Raw genomic sequence first — 20,288 nt, forward strand, 5'->3', positions numbered from 1 at the left:
TAGTTACATTAACAAATCAAATCTAAAGTCATCACTCCAAACGGTTGCAGTTATTTTTTCTATTTTAAATGGAAGGAGGGATAACTTTAAGTATAGATCCCGGGAAAAGGCTGGTACACGTGAAGGGGAAAACAGGAAAAATGATTGAATATTGTGTAATGTTCGAGGTCAGAGAGAGAGAGAGAGCATCTGGTTAAGCGATACAAATAAAATAAAAAACATTCAAAAATGTTAATAATGAAGAATATATGAAATATGGTATTGGTGGTTTTTTTTGGTTTTTTTTTGTTTGTTTTTTTTTGCATTTTTTAAAAAGACATTTTCAACTAAAATATACTTTAACAGAAAAAGTAATATTTTAGTGTACTTAAAAATATATTTTATATTCAATGTACTTAAAATATTTTTGATATTCAATGTACCTAAAAAATCATATTTTTGCAAATGAAAAATATTTCTTTATTTCATTTATGTATAAGTAGATTCTATGAAATTATATCCCAGCGAACCGTTTAGAATTCACAATCTACACAAATACACTACATTTATTAATGTAAATGAAGCCAGCGCACAATTCTATCCATGTAAAAAGAAATATGTATAGATCTCCTTAAAAAGATACTAAAGTTTTTATAATATCATTTCTTGTAAGTTTTCAGTGAGAAAATCACCACGTATAACACAACATGCGGGGTGTATGCTATATTGTACACGGGGTGTAGGCTGCCGAAGCGAGAAAACGGTGTCGAAGGTACTATATTTGTCCAATTAAATAACTAAATGACTTATTTTGCCAAAAAGAGTATGCTTACGGAAGAAAGCATGAATTAAGGAATATATAGACACGTTTTATTCCATTGAACATATTCTAGTTTTCTCAAACACCTCAACACAATTCCGACAGTCGGGGGGGGGGGGGGGGGTTGACCCTGACGTACGTTAATGATCAAATATCTGGACAAAGGTTCCGTTTATCATCACTGTTTTGTTACTAACAATTACATACTATCAGTGTTTGATTATACATAAATTTTCAGTGAATAAAATCAATCGAATACAGAAATATTTGCGAAAAAGTGATGTTGTACACGGGGTGTATACAACGTGTTGTACAAGGGGTGTATACAATCGCTTTTTCTTGCAGAGACTAGTGCATAATATCAATGGAAAATGTTTAATTGGGAGTTGATTTTAATCAACTCTCCTATGCAGTTACTCATGCAAACAGAAAGTGAAACAGTGTTTGGACCTAAGCACAAATCAACACCGCTGACAGCATTTAGTTCTAATCAATAAATTCGATGTAATGAGTTCTTAAGCATTGTTCTTCAAGGAAACTCATAAATTTATAGATACCTTGAAAATAGTCAGATTTTAAATGGTACAAACAATTTATATATTTTTTGAAGTTGTACATTTTATGTATTCCTACGCCAGAGTTCAATATAGTCTCGTTCAACCAAACGCTCGGCTGTCTCCGTAAATCTCCAACAAGCATAAAGTCTTTCTTGCTTGTCGGAGATTAACGGATACAGTTGAGAGTCTGGTTGAACGAGAGTAGAGTTCAATTTTGTTTGGATCCATACAATTTCTCATAAGTATTTCTATTACTAATACTTAGTTTGATGGAATAATTCTTTGAATATTACACAACATGATTAATATTAGATTTTCACGAAATTCCTGTAGGATTCATATTATAAAAATGTGCGTAATTCAAATACTTACAGGAATTTACTTGCCATGCAAAATAACATATCGTTGATTTTAAAATAAATAACAATCGATAAAATCAACTCCCGTCAGTACTTCAGTACTTTGATTTTGATAATGTAGCTCTTTATATTGTCTTGGATTCTAGATTATCATGTATAGAGCTTGGTTAGCACAACACACGGTAGGTACATACTTTCAACAGTGTATTTTGATAAATTTTTTGATCAAATGTTTTGAATTAGTCCAAAACTGCTTTGTAGATGGAGACAGATTTAAATTGATCATACAGAGAAAGTTCATGATGAAGAAGAATCCTTTATATGCGAATTTTGCTCAAAGTCATTAAAACACAGATTGTCCTTGTATAGACACCTGAATGCTCACAAAAATAAACTGTTTAAATGCAATCAATGCCCAAAATATTTGCCACGCGACATTACTTGAATCTTCATATTAGAAATGTTCATACAGAGCCAAGAAACCTCCTCTGTCCCCATTGTGGGGGCATACCACACTTCATGTGCATTGTCAAACCATATAAGGTTTAAGCATAAGGGTGGGGGTAATGAATGTAGCATATGAGAACGTAAATTCAAAGACAATTACGGTATAAAACGGCATTTGTCATCTCATGAAGAAAAGGCACAACACTGCTCCATTTGCAATAAAAACTTTAAAAACTTATAAGAACATTCGAAACATTGCACAAAGGAGAAATCAGAACGGAGTATTCTTGCCATCATTGCGACAAAAAATATTTATTAAAAAGATGCCTGAAAGTGCACATTAAAAAAACCCATGAAACCGCTTTTGAAGGAGTGCACTGATGCTTTTTACTAGAAGGGGTGTATTGCAGTGCAAGTTACATAAATCAGTACGTAATGCATATTTGTTTTAGTTGCCTTGAAAGATACGCGCTTTGGTTTATTAAGCCAGAGTCTTCTCTTTTTTTTGAGACATTTGTATACATGTTTTCTGAAACATGAAAATTAAAAAGTAAACTTACAAGGTGTAAAATATAACGTTTTAATCTTTATTCATACCCATATTTTGCTTATTTATAAATAGTGATATATAATATCGTCTTCTTCTATTTTTAATTGATCAATCGTATCAATGATGGAAGTGATAGACATAATAAATATAATAAAAGCAACATCTGTTATCTGTTAAAGAATATGAACTGCTTTTTAAGATTTGTCAAGACTCTAGAATGTCGTTAATTCGTTATAAAAACCGATTGCATACACCCCTTGTACAACACGTTGTATACACCCCGTGTACAACATCACTTTTTCGCAAATATTTCTGTATTCGATTGATTTTATTCACTGAAAATTTATGTATAATCAAACACTGATGGTATGTAATTGTTAGTAACAAAACAGTGATGATAAACGGAACCTTTGTGCAGATATTTGATCATTAACGTACGTCAGGGTCAAACTCATCCTGACTGTCGGAATTGTGTTGAGGTGTTTGAGAAAACTAGAACATGTTCAATGGAATAAAACGTGTCTATATATTCCTTAATTCATGCTTTCTTCCGTAAGCATACTCTTTTTTGGCAAAATAAGTCCTTTAGTTAATAAATTGGACAAATATCGTACCTTCGGCACCGTTTTCTCGCTTCGGCAGCCTACACCCCGTGTACAATATAGCATACACCCCGCATGTTGTGTTATACGTGGTGAAAATGGTCCGAAACAAGTAATATCTATTGATTACTCTTCATAGTCAACAAGCTTGTCAATCACTTGTCAAAAAAGAAGTCATCATTCTTATCTTTGCATCAATGCACTGTTACAACGCACAATTGTTACAACGCACTTTGAAAAATCACGTATACGTAAAAAGATTTCAAAGTGCGTTAATTTTGGGACCAAGTCAACGCACTTTGAAAAAAATAAATATTTTTTTTCAAAGTGCGTTGATATCGTCGATATTATAACGCACTTTAAAAAAATGTTCATGGTTTAGTGAAAAAAGTTGATAATTTTATAAACAATAAATGATTGTTTTAACTTTGTCCATCTGCAGAGATTTTTTTCAGACCGGGAGCTATAGACCTGCATCTTATATCTACCAAGCAGGCTTAGGTAATGCTATAAAGTGTAATGGTAATGCATTGCAATGCATTACATGTTTTTATAGTAAATAAATGCTTGTAATGTGTAATGCCACAAATTTAGCATTACAAGTAATGGTAATGTAATGCATTACTTTCCAAAATCTAGTGTAATGCTGGCATTACTATGCTTTTCTATGCATGTTTATTTTTAAAATTGAGATGAATTGAATAACTGAAATTGTATTTGATTAATAAAAATTATTTTAAAGAAGAAATATAGTTCTTGAGATAAAAATATTTTAGTTGTATGATTAAAAAAAAATTGCAAATCCATTCTTAAATTGTCAATATAACTAGCTAAAACAACACAATTTTATAACATTTTAAGACTGTTGTTATAAGAATTTGATATCAATTGAAAAAATTACTCCAATTAGTTGTACATTCAATGAATTCTTTACTGTGAAGAATGTGTCAACAACACAGGAATGTGTCAACAACACACAATGCCCCCAGGATAATCTAAGTATCAAAACAATCTATTGATTTAAGAGGTGCTAAACACCTCAATCCCCAGCCTTCTCTTAATTGTGTTCCACTAGAATAGAGAAAAGACATACACCCTTAAAAGCAAAAAAGAATGCACTAAAAAGGAATGCAATGTCCAGCCATGATATCTGGAAGCTTAAAAATTACTTTCAGTATTATCACCCATTTAAGAATAATTTTAAAAAACTTATTGACTTTTAACAAAGTAATGGTAATGCATTAATTTACTCATGTAATGGTGATGTAATGCATTACTTCAAGAAAATTAAGTAATGGTTATGGTAAATTTAATGCTCAAATTCATGAAGTAATGGTAATGTAATGCATTACTTTACAATGTAATTCACCCCAAGCCTGCTACCAAGTATTGTTCCCTCTAATTTCTTACGGGAACTTATAGTTAATTCATACAATGTAGCTCCTTAGAAAGAGCAAGAAGAAAATCTACACGGCCCGTTTATCGATTGATCAAAACCTACAACGACTGAAACTTGGAGGACTGATATATACACGCCCCGTTTATCGATTGGTCGAAACATTCAGCGACCGAAGAAAAATGACGGACTGCACGAAATAATCATGATGATGCCAGACTCAAATTCCATAGCAGACGATTTGCTGTCTCTTTTATACTCTGTCCCAAGATATCCTCGATTCACAATTTGCTTAATTTAAAAGCAATTAAAATTACTCAATATTTATAAATACCCCTGGGTTCAAAAAATGAAAGAAAAAATTCCAAGATTTCGCCATTGAAACGTCCCCTTTACCTTATCGGGTATCAGGTTTCAATATATGGCTAAAAAATGTAATGTCTACGGGAATATTTATATTGAAGCAGACCCGGATGATAGCGTTAAAAAATTGCACAAGGTATTCCGAGTGACATCCGAATAGAGAATAGATGTGAACATTCCCTATTATAAATCTCCGTAAGAAACCTGTTTTCGTGCCTGTGAATTTTTCCGATTGAAAAATGATTATTTGTCAATGAAGATACAAATTTCGATTTCAATTGCACTTATTTCACAGGTATATGTACTTTTATTAATAAGCAGCCAAATGTGCTCAAATTTCTTTTTGTTTTCTTAAAAAAATATGTATATAGTACTAGTATTAGGAGTAGTGATATTACTAAATTATTTCTGTGTGCTTCGGTCGAGGCGTATATATTTAAGTTCTATCTCGGGGGTTTTAAAGTCATTAATTCGAGTTAGTACTAAGCTAAAAATAACAATCATGACAAGTTTGGATGTTAAATGGGGTGTTTGCTTGTTTGCAAACGTTTTATAGTTAAATTTATTTGTTCTCTGTCGTAGTTTTGCATTGAATTGATGTCCAGCATGTACAGGTAAAGTGCTTGATGGTAGATTTAAAATTGAAATGTATTGTATATCATAAGTAGTTTTACAGTATCAAACTTTGTATATTGAAATAATTTTTAAATAATAAATTACAAGAAACGTTATCTAGCAATTATATATGTTCAACAGAAGAAGGATTGCATGACTCGAAATAATGAATAATTATGTAAATCAGAGCTGAGTACACAACTCTTATCTAATAATAAACAATCGATCAAAGGTAATGTCTTTGTGTTTCATTATGGATTGGAAAAGAAAATTTTTATTTGTGAATGAAAGAAGTGAAGTAGAAAATAATGCATAAATATCTTGGGACAGACTTATAGCTAACGTACTGAGGTACATTACCAGCAATTAAGAGAATTTTTCTTACATTTAACAATCAATTAATTAATTTGTGAAAAGAAAAATGTAAAGATAAACAATAAACTGCTTTTTTATGATCCATGTGGGTTATTTGAACATATTTTATTATGCAAATATATATTTACATAAATGGATTAGGCAGCAGGCAATGCCTATTGTAAGCCTTTCCTATAAGATGCAAGGTAATACATATAAATGATAAATAATTCACTTTTTTTTTTATAAAATAGTATGATGTAGCATAAGAATATATATTCAGATGGAAAAAAAGAGAGCAAAAACCGGTTTGTGGAAAAAAGAAATTTAAAAAAAAAACTAAAATAATCAAGAACTTAAATACTACAGTTACAGCATAAATATACTACTTTTGCGTATGTATGTATTAGATGCATAGCTATGATTATGATAATTTTAACTAAAACTCTATATTTTACAATGTAGTACAGTATTTTTATCATATGAAATGTCATTACCTCCAAATAATTTAATTCTGGTTGTAACGCGCTTTCTGATTGGCTAAAAAATTATTTTATATCGTATAAAGAATGTTGCCTACGTCATAGTAAGACTAACGTCAAAAAATGTATCAATACGCCTGACGTTACGTTTGAATTTTGTACAATTTTACGTCACTTTAAAGGTCAAATGAGCGTTTTTATCTACAATGAAGAGTAAAAAAATTAAATTATAAGCAATGAATTCAATATTTATTAATTTTATACGATATAAAATGGTTTGAAACAGTTTACGCTTTTTTATAAACCGCTTCGCGGTTTATAAAGCGTAAACTGCCCCAAACCATTTTATATCGTATAAAACAAATAAATATTGAATTCATTCCTTAAATAACAAAAAGTCTAAAGTAATTGGTTTTTGTATAAAAAAAAAAAAAGAGCAATGAGGATTTGGAGGGTTGCGATCATTTCAGAAAAAAATTACATAAGCTGAATAACCAAAGAAAGCATTTTATTATTTAACAGTTTAATTATTTGGACCACCTAGTTTGATTCCCTCTATCATTTTTACGAATATTGATTGTGAAACAGTGCTGGTTCTATACTTAATATATAACACTGTATAAGGTTCTGGACATCCCTTTATTATTGCGATTACAGATATAATAAATAGATAACAGATAAATAAACGAACGAATGCCCTGAAATGAAATATAACAATAGTAAGTGATATGTATAAAATACATTATGGACACAGTTATATTTTACTCTTATTAAAGGGCAATAACTCTTATATGTAATTATACATGTAATTACACATTTTATCCATACAGATCATAAAAATGCTTTACAGCTATATATGAGATGTCTTTAAATTTGACATAAGTTATAATAATAATGATAAAACATAATCCATACCATTCATATGGGAATGGGCAGTCCCACGCCCTATGAGTGTGCACTTTGCTATTATAGCTTACACAGCAGAGACAGACACTACAAATTACATATATATTTCCATAAGTAATACTAAAATACAGATTACTTTAAAATAAGGTTTTCACTAGTATTATCTCTAGTTCTTGAAGCTCAATATACTTTAATAAATATTCTTTCACTCAAAAATCACTCTTACTAAGAAAGTGCAAAAGGATAATTAGATTTGCTAAATTACAGGATATGTACCATTAATTAAATATTAGCACTTCTGTTATGGTTAGAAATATAATTAATGTTAGCTTACCAATATGAGATGAAGTAAAGTCTATACGTATCAAGGTCTTTCTAAGTCGTAAATATTAAGTCTTGTCTCCTTAGCTTTAATATGAAGAATGTCTTAAAACACAAAGAACTTCTGGAGGGAAATCCACAGACCAATGAAACCCAACTATACAAACTTAAAAACCAATAGATTCTCTCTGTAAAAACACACCTTTTGATTGACCATATAAGGACCATATATCCTAAGGGCCTTCATTAACTTTAGCAGGTAAACCTAGGTGTTCTACCTGGGTGATTTAATATAGAACTACATGTATTGCTAAAATATATTATATCTTAACTAATTAATATCAATACTGTAATTAGATTTATCAATATAATAATTAATAAATCTCATACTATTACAATTGTAATTCATAGCTCTGTAAAAACTGACAGGACTGAAATATACACGCCCCATTTATTGATGGGTCGAAACCTTCAACAAGCTAAGAAAAATCACGAATTTCACGAAATAATCATGAGCTAGGATGTCAGACTCGGATTCCAAAAGAAGACGATTTGGCTGTTTCTTTTATGTAACGTAATGAGGTGTATTTACAATAATTTGGATAATTTTACTTATTTTTAAGATCAATTTATTTGTTTATTAAAAGAAATATGTAAATATTAATGTAATGCTTTCTTTGATGTATTTTTTCTGCAATGACGTCACCTTCATATCCCACATGAGTCACCAATGAAAGCATTTTATTGTTAAATTAAACGCAAGTCATGCATGAATACTCAAAAGCAAACTATATACGAGGACGAACTAAAAATCATCATCTTGAATACAGACTATTTTATGTTTTATTTCATCTTCGGAATGATCAAACGTTGATACGAGAAAAAATCTGAGATCTAAATTTGATATTGATAAATTATAATGATTTAAAGAAAATAATAATAATTGTGATTACTGTTCTTTTACAAGGTTATATGAACATTTTCATGTTTAAAAATTTATACAATCAGATAGATTCTTTCATTTTTTTTTTTTTTTTTTTTGCATTGTAAAATTTGTATAATTTTATTTTTGAATTTTTGTTACATTTTAAAATATTGTAACTCTGCTTTACTATATTACAAGCTACATTGTATTCTTACTACATGTATACTTTACATATGATTAAATTGATGAGGAAAAACAAAAATGATTTAAATAAATTGAATACAAAATGGTGGGAAGGAGGATTGTCCCCCTCTTAATCCACCAGTGTTGTGTTATTATATTATAATAATCAAATACCGGTATTGTTATTAGAAAGACGTATTTTTTCAAAGAGTTTCAAAATCGCATAGTCGGATTTTTCTCAAAGAAGAAAATAGTTGGATTATTCACAGATGGATAGTAAAATCGAATCATCATTGAACGACCTGCTGAAACTTAAACCTTCATTTTTGAAAAGAGCGTTTTCATTGGTTAACATTTTGAAGGATCATTTTATGTAAAATCACTTTTTACAATTACCTTTCTTATACTATAGGAGTAGATAAAGCATCATACATGAATAATCTCGTTTTACATGAAATAAAAGGTTTCATATGTTTGAATTTTTCTTAAAATTGACAAACAATCTTTTCAATTGTGTTGAATGTCATCAGCTAACCACCAATGAAAATTTATCTTGCAACGATCGAGGTCCTTTCCACGCTTGACTTAACATTAACTGGAGCGTGCAATACAGCCGCAACACTAGCAAGATGGGGGATTTGGAATTTAATATAGTGGAAATCAACGGTTTCGCGGATTTTATAGTTTGTAACGATTTCTAATATGTTTCTTCTTCCAAGATGTAGTCCAATGCAACATATGTGCGTATTGTATTGAATCGTATATCCCAGAAGCAGCACAGACTTGCATCATATGGACAACTTTCCGTAAACAGCTGATTTTCGTCCTCTATTTTCGACAATGGCTTCCTTGCAGCGTGAACATAGCATGGAGGTAGACCCTCCATCGGGCCCAGCCAGTCACCAGGTTGCTACATCAAGCGGGAGTAACCTCAAACGGTCCAACAGTGCCCCTATGATCAATGTTCTGGTGTCCCAACCAGAAATAAGGTATAAAGCGTCGCTTGTTATTTTTCCAAAGTAGCGTCTAAGAATATGAACAAATGTGTAGAATCACTCAGCAGAGATGAACCAAATTTAGAAATGAATGAATTTGAACCGAATAAGATTAAAATAATAATGCAAATTAATCATTTACAATGTATGTAATCAGAATTAAAAGATCAAAGTGCAGCATATTACACCACATCCACTTTCAGCCATATGTATTGGTAATGTTTTGTTTACAAACAAAAATAAGACAATATTAAGTGTCTATCTAATGAGAATTATTTTTCTTTGAATGAAGTCCTCCAACCAATACATTTAAGATGTCCGACTGTTCAAGGCTTCGAAGATTCAGTTCAAGTTCAATGTCTTTGAACCAACCAGGACAGAGTGTAAGTTTCAGCACTTTCAAGGCAATTTATGAAGCAACATAAGATAAAAATACACCAAGCATTTGAATTGTCCTTTCTTTACTTCAAGAATTATAATTATATACTGATTAGTGTGGGGAGACTGAGTGAAATGCTCAGATTTGACTTGCTAAATCCAAACATAGATTGTATATGAAGATAGCCTTGATTTTTATTTTTTGACAGACTCCTGTGAAAATTCCTGATAGAGTGAATAGACTAAAAGATGAAGAAATTCATATTGTTGAAAAAGAAAAAGAACATGAAAGGTAAAGCTAAAAACAGTTTGTTGTTATTGTTTTATTTTTGTAATAAGTCAGAGCTAGACAAAAAAATTATAGAGTACTTGCCCTTGGACAGGAAACAACCAGAAAATTACTTGCCTTAAATAAAAATTTGATTTTCGCGCCAGGGCTAGACAAAGTAGTATTGATGGTTTTCAATTGATGCAATTTTGCAGAAGTAACTTCCCTTTGGTGGCCATGTTGTAGGTCAACATAATAAGATTCCTTCATTATTCACATTATAATATTCAACCATTTTCAGCTTGTTACACTGAGCATGTGAATGTAGATAGCACTGTTTTCTGAATTTTTAAGCCTTCTTAAGGTGAGTCACTTCACCATTAAAAAGTTTCTCAAATCATTATAAAATTAATTAATTTTGATAGATAGCATGATTCCTAAGAAGGTTATAAGTCAAATAGACAAAAATTGTGCAATTTTGGTTAAAAAATTAAGATTTAAAAAAATGATGCAGAAAATATTTTTAAAAAAGCCCCGGTCAGACCTGTGGTTCACAAGTCTGATATTCAAACCACTGAACTATGATGATATACAACCAAATCGATTGATAAAAACAATATAAATCAATTTTTTGTGACGTGTCTTAAAAAGTGTAAGTCTTGATGTAGTGAGGTACATTAAAATTTTGTTATTGAGATATTATTTGGATTTTCTCTTGTATAATTCTTAGTAGCTGTCCACCGACAAAGACTGTTGATAGAAACATTATAACATTTCCATTTGATCGTAATTCTTAAGTCTTGAGTTTACTTTGACTTAAATAATAAACTTGTCATGTAAACTTTATACCAATAAAAGCATTGTTATGTTCTAATAGCCTCCTAAACATTTTGAAATGATTGTAATCACTTCTAATGAGTATAGTTAGTTTTCTCATTTTAGATGATAGATCTAGTAAAAATAATTTTCATCTGTTTCAGAGATGTTAGTTCAGCCATTAAGATGTCAAATTCCTGGCAAGATTTTACTTTGGTAAGTTATAAATTGTGCTTGTTCCTCCATTTTGACACAGAGTGACCAGTATTTCCACAATTAGCCTTTGATTATATAATCAGTATATTTATCATAATATAATAATGTTTGTCTTCTGCAGTGATGTTGCAATGTTTGTTGTATTTTTACACTAGAAAAGTATGGATATATTCATTTTGAAGTTTAATTGATAATGTTTGCGCTTGCTATACCATAACGAGGGTCATTTCTTAATTATGTCAAGGTCTCTTTTTTAAAGAAATGTAAAATCTTATTAAAACTGAGAAATGGGAACATTACGATATAAACATGTTTTTAATTAAAATAGTTATTGAAAAAGGCAATTTTATTTCCACTTGGAATATTGTGCAAATTGTTAAACCTTGCAGTATACCCCTCTTTAAGAATAAGATGGAAAGAAAAACAATAAGACTGGTCTCTAGACACATCTTTATATGTATAAAACATATGGATTCTCAATTATGGCAATGTCCTGATCCAAGTGGGGTGCGGTATGAATATACCGATACTTAAACTTTATTCAGCCAGGGGATGATTGATATATGGAATACAATCGGGTCCAAAAATATATATGTATTGTGTTATAAAGAAAATTTATTAATAATTCTTTTGCAGATTAGATGACTTATTTTAATTAAATTTGTTAAATTCATGAAAAAGCATGGAAAAAATTTCATGCCCATTTATATAATTTTGCATTGTACACATAATTTATATCAAAAGCTGTTTGGATAAGATTTAGGTCAGATTCTAACATGGAGCTCTTTTTCATTGGTATAAAAATAAAAACTGATCAAAATAATGGTAAAAAAGCTCAATAAGTTGGCCAACTTTCCATCAGCATTATAAAAGACAGGCTGTTTGTTTGGAATGATGTCATTTATATTCATGGTTGCTCACACTGAGTCTTATACTTTAGGATGACCACCAAGAGGTTGTTTGTCCTGACCCCCATAGACGACCTCGTTCTTTCAGTGAGTCCCTCCACATCAATGTGTTTCCTCAGCCCCCCATGCCTGTAGGAGCTCCATCCCCCACTAGAGTTGGAAATAGAAAGGTAGAGGTTCCTGGTATTACTTTAAATTGGTTTTTTTTTGCTATGTATGTCTATCAAAAAAGTATATTTTAAAGCATTTTACATGAAGGAACAGGAATGTATGTAACATACACATGTAATGACACTATTTTATTTAGAATCCAATTGAGTATTCACCTCTCTTCCAGATTCAGAGTCATCCGATTTGTCAATACATATATGTTTTATTATCTTTGTAGCAATGTTTCTCACCCTCCATGCAGATGCCAGTCAAGAGTAACTCGTTTACCCCTAGTCCTAGCCCAAGCCCCACCAGGAAGTCCTTTATGAGGTGAATTCTCTTTCTTCACTTTACTGTTACTTTCTCTCTCTCTTTCTTTCAAGTTAAAATACCGGTAAATAATGTTCTGTTTCTTTTGAACCACTTCATCGAATCAAATGATGCAGCAAGTTAGAATATCCAAATTGCCAGCTAAAATTTTCATAACTCATAAAAAACTTGCAAGTTGATTTTTTCATCATAACTTTACATGGAAAAAAATGTCCAATCCATATCCAGTTTTAATCTTACTCTCTTCACTTTCTATATATCCACCATTTTGAATTGAACCAGAATGCAAGATGTAAAAAATGACCAAATTTTTAAATCCCTAAAGTGCTGATTGTAACAATGATGATGACATGGTAAATCAACAACAAAAAGAATGAAATCATTTTAAAATTGCGAGTAGCCTGATGAAATTGCGAGAGTTTCTAACAATGGCAGCATTGATTTAATTACCATATTGAATTGGAGAATACCTTATACCTAGGCCTCTGTTATTAAAATTTTGATTTAATGGATGAAAATTGTGTTATTCCCCCTTTTAGACGTTGCATATGAAAAAAATACTTGCACACCCCATTTTATTTTTAGAATTTTTGCCATAGAAACTGAAGATTACTTTTTTTTTTGGCCTAAGCTATTGAATGTAGAATTCACATTATGGTAATTATTTGAAAAAATGGAAAAGGGTTACATGCAGTATTATGCATTTCCAGCTCCCCAAAAATAAGGTTGGAAATAATTGAAATCATATCAAAAATAAGTATGTGAAAGGGCATTACCCTAATGATGTCATACTGCAGAGATGATGTCACAAAGATCATCTTATTTTTATGCATTAATGTTTGGATCAATAAATGGTAATTTTCCCAGTGGTGTTTTGACTAGGAAGCTTTGAGCGCATGCTTTCTCAAGAACTATTTTCAAATATGATGTGAATTATTATATGAACAAAAACTGGTACTAAAAGCAGACAAAGGCAAAAGATGAAGACAAAATGACAATATTTTCAATAATTTGCATAATTGTGGAAATTGGTTAGTTTTAGTTATGGCATAGATAAACATCTATTGGACATTGATGACTAATATTAAGGTTAATTTAATGTGATAGACATCCTCTGTTCAATGTTTTATGAAGATTTGATTTTGATATAATACTAATTAAAAATTGGTAATAAAAAAAAGGGGGGGGGGACAGATTTCTCTGTCTTCTCAAATGTTGTCCTTTTCATGAGATGCATGATTTGTTTTGTCTTAAAAAATGTCAACCTGTACATGTTTTGTTTTTATAGAAGTTTAAGTCCTATTGCTGTTCGACCAAGTCCTGTGGGAAAGAGAAAATGTAAGTTCACAAAGGTCCACAAGGAGATGTCCTTTTAAAAAATTTTGAGTGACAAAGATGTCATATTGCTATCCAGACTTTCTGTAAAACCCACTAACCAACTCAGAAAGTGAAGTACTGGGTATGATCAATTTGCCTGCAGAATTAGCTGCAGTTCTTTAGCTCCCTGTCTGAAAAAATTGGAGTAGATGACCAGGGAACTACAGTTCCTTATGTGTTAAAAAGCTGCAATTTACATGTACACAAAAACTTATGCTTTGGACTGATTTATCTTTTTTCTGAACACTTTCTGTACAAAAATTTGATTCAACAAATTACTCAGACATTTTACTAAAGATATATCACCAGTTTACATGCCTCTGTATCTGATAAAAAAAAACCTATAAAAATGCTACTAGACATTTAGCATTTTTTTCCTTGATTCTCTATCATTCTCTGAAATTTATTTTAAAAAGAACATTTTTTTTCTCTATCTGATAGATTTTGCACTTTTGTATAATCAGTTAATTGCCATTCTGTAAATCCTTAACGGGCCAGGGTTGTATGATACTCAGATGACGGCTTAGTCTCATTCATGTCTTACTTACGAATGATAATTGGACATAGTGAAAATATTGGTAGATATTTCTGTACAAGCTTTGTTTGTAGTTTAGTTTGTTTATGCTGTGAAGGATCTTTGTTTAACAAATAAAATTACTTTTGATAGTGGACACAGACATGGAGAGTTATCTTAGTCCTCCAAAGAGGTTCCAGACCGGACCCAGTACTCCAGATCGGATCATGGCCCATCCCCTCGCACACAGGTATTGCTATGCTTGAGATCCATCCCTAGCACATATTGACTTACTACCCCTCTCTTGCACACAGATAATACGAGATGGATGAGGTATTGACTGTAGAATGTTGTTTGTTTTAGCAGTATTTCATCTAGCAGTTTAGAAGATGGCAGTCCAGAGCAGCTGGTTCCAAGGAGTGGAGCCAATGCAGAAATTTCTCATCCCCGACCACACCACATGTATGGCTTCATGCCTCTAAAAGACAACTCAAATGACATGCAGACAACAGACTCGGAAACATCTGACATCACTGATCATTCGGCTGACATTTCTGATCAGAGCTCTATCTCGATATCAGCCAGCCCCGGCTCCAGTTTTCAGCCTATTCAACAGACCCACTTATGACAAATGGAACCTGAGGAGACCTGTTTTTATCATTCTGTAAATAGTCATCTCATTTATAATGGAGATCCCAGGTCACATTGGAATTATTTTGTATAGCATACATAAATGCCTTTGCACTGGAACCCTTGGCTACATTTATTGAATGAGCAGAAGAAGGTGTCATATGGTAATTGCACCACACATTGTATATTGTATGCCAGTGTGATTCATGATAATTTAAGTTATTTGATTTACCGTTAATATCATTTTGTTTTACATCCCTGAATGCTTCATTGTATTGTTTCATATGTACATAAACCATATCTGAAATTTCACTTGACTGTTTAGAAATCTGATACCAGGTAATTATGATTGCACTAGTTTTATTAACATTCTCAGTTCAAATTTTCCAAATCCTGATGTGTGACTTGTAACAATCTGGCAGTTTTGTTAGCATTGAAGATCGTATTTTTAATTGATTGAATGGTGTGGATTTTTTTTCATAATTTTTTTTCTGTACAAAACTTAATGATTTTTGTTGAGATGTAGGTATACATAAATGTATATGCAGCTTGTGTTATTCAAAGATCTCTGTCAGTGCTGTCGTGTATAAAACTAGTGCATTTGTACAAAGATGAAGCAGTATTTCTATTTGATATCCACATTTGTGAACAGCTGATCTCGACTTCTCTTCTGACAAACTGCTTTTGTCAGACGACATACACAAATAATATGTTTCAAGACAATTAGCTATCCTTTGAATTTGAAATTGCAGTACAGTAACTGAAAACATTAGTAATGTTTTGCAAATGCCATTTATCTCTGTACATAAATGTATGTGTATGTAAATGAAATTAGTTTGTGCACTAGTTAATTACAACATGGTTAAGAAAAAGGCTATGATTTCAATCCTTGAACACATGTACCAACAGAAATAAGGAGAAATGGGGGATTGAGGAGTATTAGGAGGGGGGACGTCCTACTAGTGCTTGACTGGTTAGTAAGAAGTTTCTGACCATTGTACAACTAATACTTTTTGTCATAACCAACGAAGAACAGCTTTCATTGTCTTGCTGTGTAAGTCATTACCATATGTACATATATGCAATGTCAGGAGTTTATTACAAAAAATGAACAAATGTAAAGAGAGTGGGCTGTCTTGTGTTTTTGCCAGTTGATGTACACTTAATCTGCCCTCATTTGCACCAGTAAGATCATTTTTTTGATATTGGAATTCTGATACATTGTACTACATTCACAAGGGGATATCTGTTTTAATGTTACCAAAAATTTTCAGAATAAGGGTAGATTCGTTGTCAAGATGTAAAAGATGGTGCAGCCATTGTTCTTACATCAATCATATATATTTTTTTACACAATTTATTTTTGTATGATAGTGTCCAAATACTGAATGAAATTACACTGTTTTACAAAATAATTGCAATTCAGAGAGAAATATTTGTAAATATATCTATGCATGTACTGATCACTACTCCAAGTAATTGAGAAATGTTCCTAAAAGATTGACGAGCAGGTTCTTCTTTGAAATTTTTCTGATAATGTTAAAATACCGAAAACTTCTAACCAAAAAACATTCATTGGCCACTCTAAGGACTTTGGTGAGTTGTTTTTTTTTTGGTTTCAATTGCATATACATTGGCATCATTTCTTTGTAAATATAAAAAAGAGAAAATACAGACTGTTCTTGTAGCAGGGGACTTTGTACAGGGCTGTTGTTTTTACTCTAGAATGCAGATTAGACCTGTTATTCTTGTGCTTTTTGTCATTTTGTTAAGTGAAAAGAATAGAATTATGAGGAATCTGTGCACATCTATGTATAATTTTATTATGTTTGTTTACTTGTTTGTTTTTTTTTAGACATAAGAATCATTTTAATAACTCATACTGGTAATTTTGACAACATTTTAATAATTGAACTGTTTGCGATCAAATTTTGGGTTGTGGGGTATTTAAATATGGTAGTATGGATTATGGTATGCAGTTGTGAGAAGTAGACATTTTGTTGTATTACTAATGAAAAAGCTTGAAGCCTTGTTTTCTAATCAGGTTCCTTTTAAGTACATTATTTAATTTTTCACACTTTAGTATTACACTAATAGAATACTTTATCTGCAACATTGGAATTACAATTCAAATTCTTTTATACAAGGGGGCAATACATTGTAGTGTGCAGATTCCCCTTAATTGTCTTTGTTGACATGTCACAAATTGTGCAATTTATTTTTGTTTTTTGTATTATTATATACTATATATCTGTTGTGTGGACACAAATATGTTGTCTCCTGTAAATAGACTTGTACATAAATCCATGTGGCATATTTTAAAGAGTATGTTCAGTAAAATTCAGCATTTAAACCTAAAAATGTATTCTCTTTTATTTTGTTTACTTTAACAGTGAATTTTTAAAATTCGAATGATAAAAAAATTGTTAAAAGAGAAAAAGATGACGGCTTAATTAATACAGTTTATTATTATTTTTTATATTACATGTGTGTCCATGTCTAGACAATCAAATTAAGGTTTATCAAGATTGAACCCGTTTAGTACAGAGTATAAGACTACTTTAAAATTGTAAATGTAAAACCACTACAGATCAGGGAAAACAGGTGTGTTAACGTGCCAGGTCTTTTTGTGACAATTTTTTAAAGACTTTGCTTTATGTAACTATTGATGATCAGATTTATCTTGAATCTTGTAGATGTAAAACTAGATTCTGATCTACATGTTGTAAACTGTGGGGTCTACAAGTTTACACACAAGTGCTCATTTTTCTATATTTAAATTTGCAAATATGTTTCCTTATATGAACCTATAGAATACCAAAAACACTCAATTCTGTATGAACTTTTTCATGACGTCACAATGATCATAGCACAGGCTTATTGCTTGTTGCTTGGATTATTTTAAACTTAATCTCTGTAATTTTAACAGTTCTGGACGACTTGTCTTTTTCAAATGTAAATATAAGTAATAAACAGCAATTTTCAAAAGTTCACCGGGATATGAAGTTGGTTGATACGTGATCAAATCCACTGAGAAGTTCTTCGGGCTTCACAGGATTTGATCACGTGACCAACCAACTTCATATCCCGGTGAACTTTTTAAATCGCTGCTTATTTCTTAAATAATCAAGAGCTTCATACATCAGCTTCACAAGAAAATGAACACAATTGTTGTAATGGGAAGATTCATAAATATAACCCATCTTTACATATTGATCAATGTCTAAACTTTATTTTGGTAAATAGACTAAAAATGGAAATTGTCCAGTTTTGTGATTTGTTCCATTCAAACCACACTCATTTGCCATAAACTTAAATGTTATTTCATTATCCTTCAACTCTGGTAAACCTTCAACCCCATAGAATGTTGTACCATTGATATCCAGGTCCATCACCATATCATACTTCATTCCTGCTTGAATGTCTACAGGTGGAATAATGTCTAGTAAAAACACTCGAGATTCTCCATTAGTAAAAACCGTGCGATTTGTCACTGAGAAAACTTCTTGCTGGCCATTGGCATTCTCCGTGATTTTCATGGAAACTCTGAACTGAATGGGCAGTTGATGGCTGTTAAAGATGTAAATCCCATGTAATGCTATGTTTTTTGAAACACTGAGCGTTAAAGAATCTAGACAGTGTTTGGGGTAAGACTTTCCTGCTAAAACATTTGCGAAACGATAAAGAACGTTCTTCCCTTCTGGGGCTTCAAACCAAAAAGGCAACGGAACTGGTCTAGGTGTGGTTGTTAGCTGGGTTTCTGGCAGTGAAATTAATGAATTAGTTGTGACTGCCTGCTCAGCATCTGAGTCCTCGAAGTCATCTGAAGATGGAGAAATCCCAACAGCATTAGTGTCCATCACATGTGAGCGAGATGCCAACAGTCTCTGATACACTTTGATGATGTCTTCCACGCTCAACACTCTTTGTTCCACCACAGCATTATTAAAGAAGTCCACATTCATGCTTGTGTACTTAATTTTCTTCAAAATACTCCCAAGAATTTCCCTCTTATTTTCTGCTGAAGGCTCCATGGACTGCAAAACACACTGGCATTCTGACCACTGAATGACAGCTGTGTATATTTCTTCCTGGGACAGGTTGATTCTCCTAGTGACTACAAGCTCCAAGATACACTCTCTTGGAAGTTTGATGAACCCCTTCATCAACTCCCGCGTTCGAGGCAGAAGATGAGAGTGGGCTTGAAAGAAATTCAAGGCACTTTGCTTCGTCCTGTTGTTGTTGTTGCTATACGCGTATTTCAAAGCCTTACATACATTCTGGATGGTCAATTGCTTCTTCTGATTACTGTAGTAGAGAAAAAAAAACTAGGTTTAAAAAGTAATATGATAGTGTAATTTACATTTTGAGTTTACATAAAACGCTAAGACACATAAAATAACTTCAATTACATGTACTCTGAGTAAGCATGTAGGAAGTGAAAACGAAAGTAAATGACTACAACTGCATAACACTTTTGAGAAGTTAAATACGCATGTACAAAGCATCAGTAAATCATATTAACCTTTCATCTGACATGTCTGTTGTAAGTTATAAAACGTATCACTTCATTTATGATATCATATATTTGAGCTGCAGGGTTTTAAGGACGGTAAACGTCCGTAACTTCTTGAGAAATTTCGGTCGGAAGGAGGTGCATACCATTTCGTACATAAAATAATTCGAAATTGAAAAGCAAAAAAGTACAAAATGAAAATGTATATACGGTGGTTTATGTGCAATTTAAAGCTGAGTATAAGATACTATTAACTATAGACCTTTATATGAGCAATTCTGAGGTTTTTGAAACTAATGACAGGTATTTATCCGAGAGGTTCCGAAAACAT

At 31.7% G+C, this 20,288-nt stretch overlaps 2 protein-coding genes across 3 annotated transcripts; one reads left to right on the forward strand and one right to left on the reverse strand.

The window, feature by feature from the left end:
- Positions 1-9,436: 9,436 nt before the first annotated feature.
- On the forward strand, positions 9,437-17,802 carry LOC105322580 (P2R1A-PPP2R2A-interacting phosphatase regulator 1). 2 transcript variants are annotated; one of them, XM_066069801.1, is made up of 9 exons: positions 9,437-9,848; positions 10,147-10,237; positions 10,442-10,524; positions 11,481-11,532; positions 12,473-12,610; positions 12,829-12,920; positions 14,209-14,258; positions 14,965-15,061; positions 15,178-17,802. In XM_066069801.1, the coding sequence occupies exons 1-9, from the start codon at positions 9,700-9,702 to the stop codon at positions 15,437-15,439; spliced, it is 1,014 nt and encodes a 337-aa protein (XP_065925873.1). In that variant the 5' UTR covers positions 9,437-9,699; the 3' UTR covers positions 15,440-17,802. The 2 variants fall into 2 exon arrangements, with proteins under 2 accessions (XP_065925873.1, XP_011419693.3); XM_011421391.4 differs by having other exon boundaries at positions 9,438-9,848; positions 15,175-17,802.
- On the reverse strand, positions 17,043-20,124 carry LOC136270888 (BTB/POZ domain-containing protein 6-like). Its single transcript, XM_066069800.1, has 2 exons — positions 19,967-20,124; positions 17,043-19,749 (listed from the first exon to the last, which is right to left on the reverse strand). Exons 1-2 carry the CDS (start codon positions 19,978-19,980, stop codon positions 18,672-18,674), a joined length of 1,092 nt encoding a protein of 363 aa, XP_065925872.1. The 5' UTR covers positions 19,981-20,124; the 3' UTR covers positions 17,043-18,671.
- Positions 20,125-20,288: the final 164 nt, after the last annotated feature.

The sequence above is a fragment of the Magallana gigas genome, chromosome 8 (genome assembly GCF_963853765.1).
Source record: "Magallana gigas chromosome 8, xbMagGiga1.1, whole genome shotgun sequence".
NCBI classification, from domain to species: domain Eukaryota; kingdom Metazoa; phylum Mollusca; class Bivalvia; order Ostreida; family Ostreidae; genus Magallana; species Magallana gigas.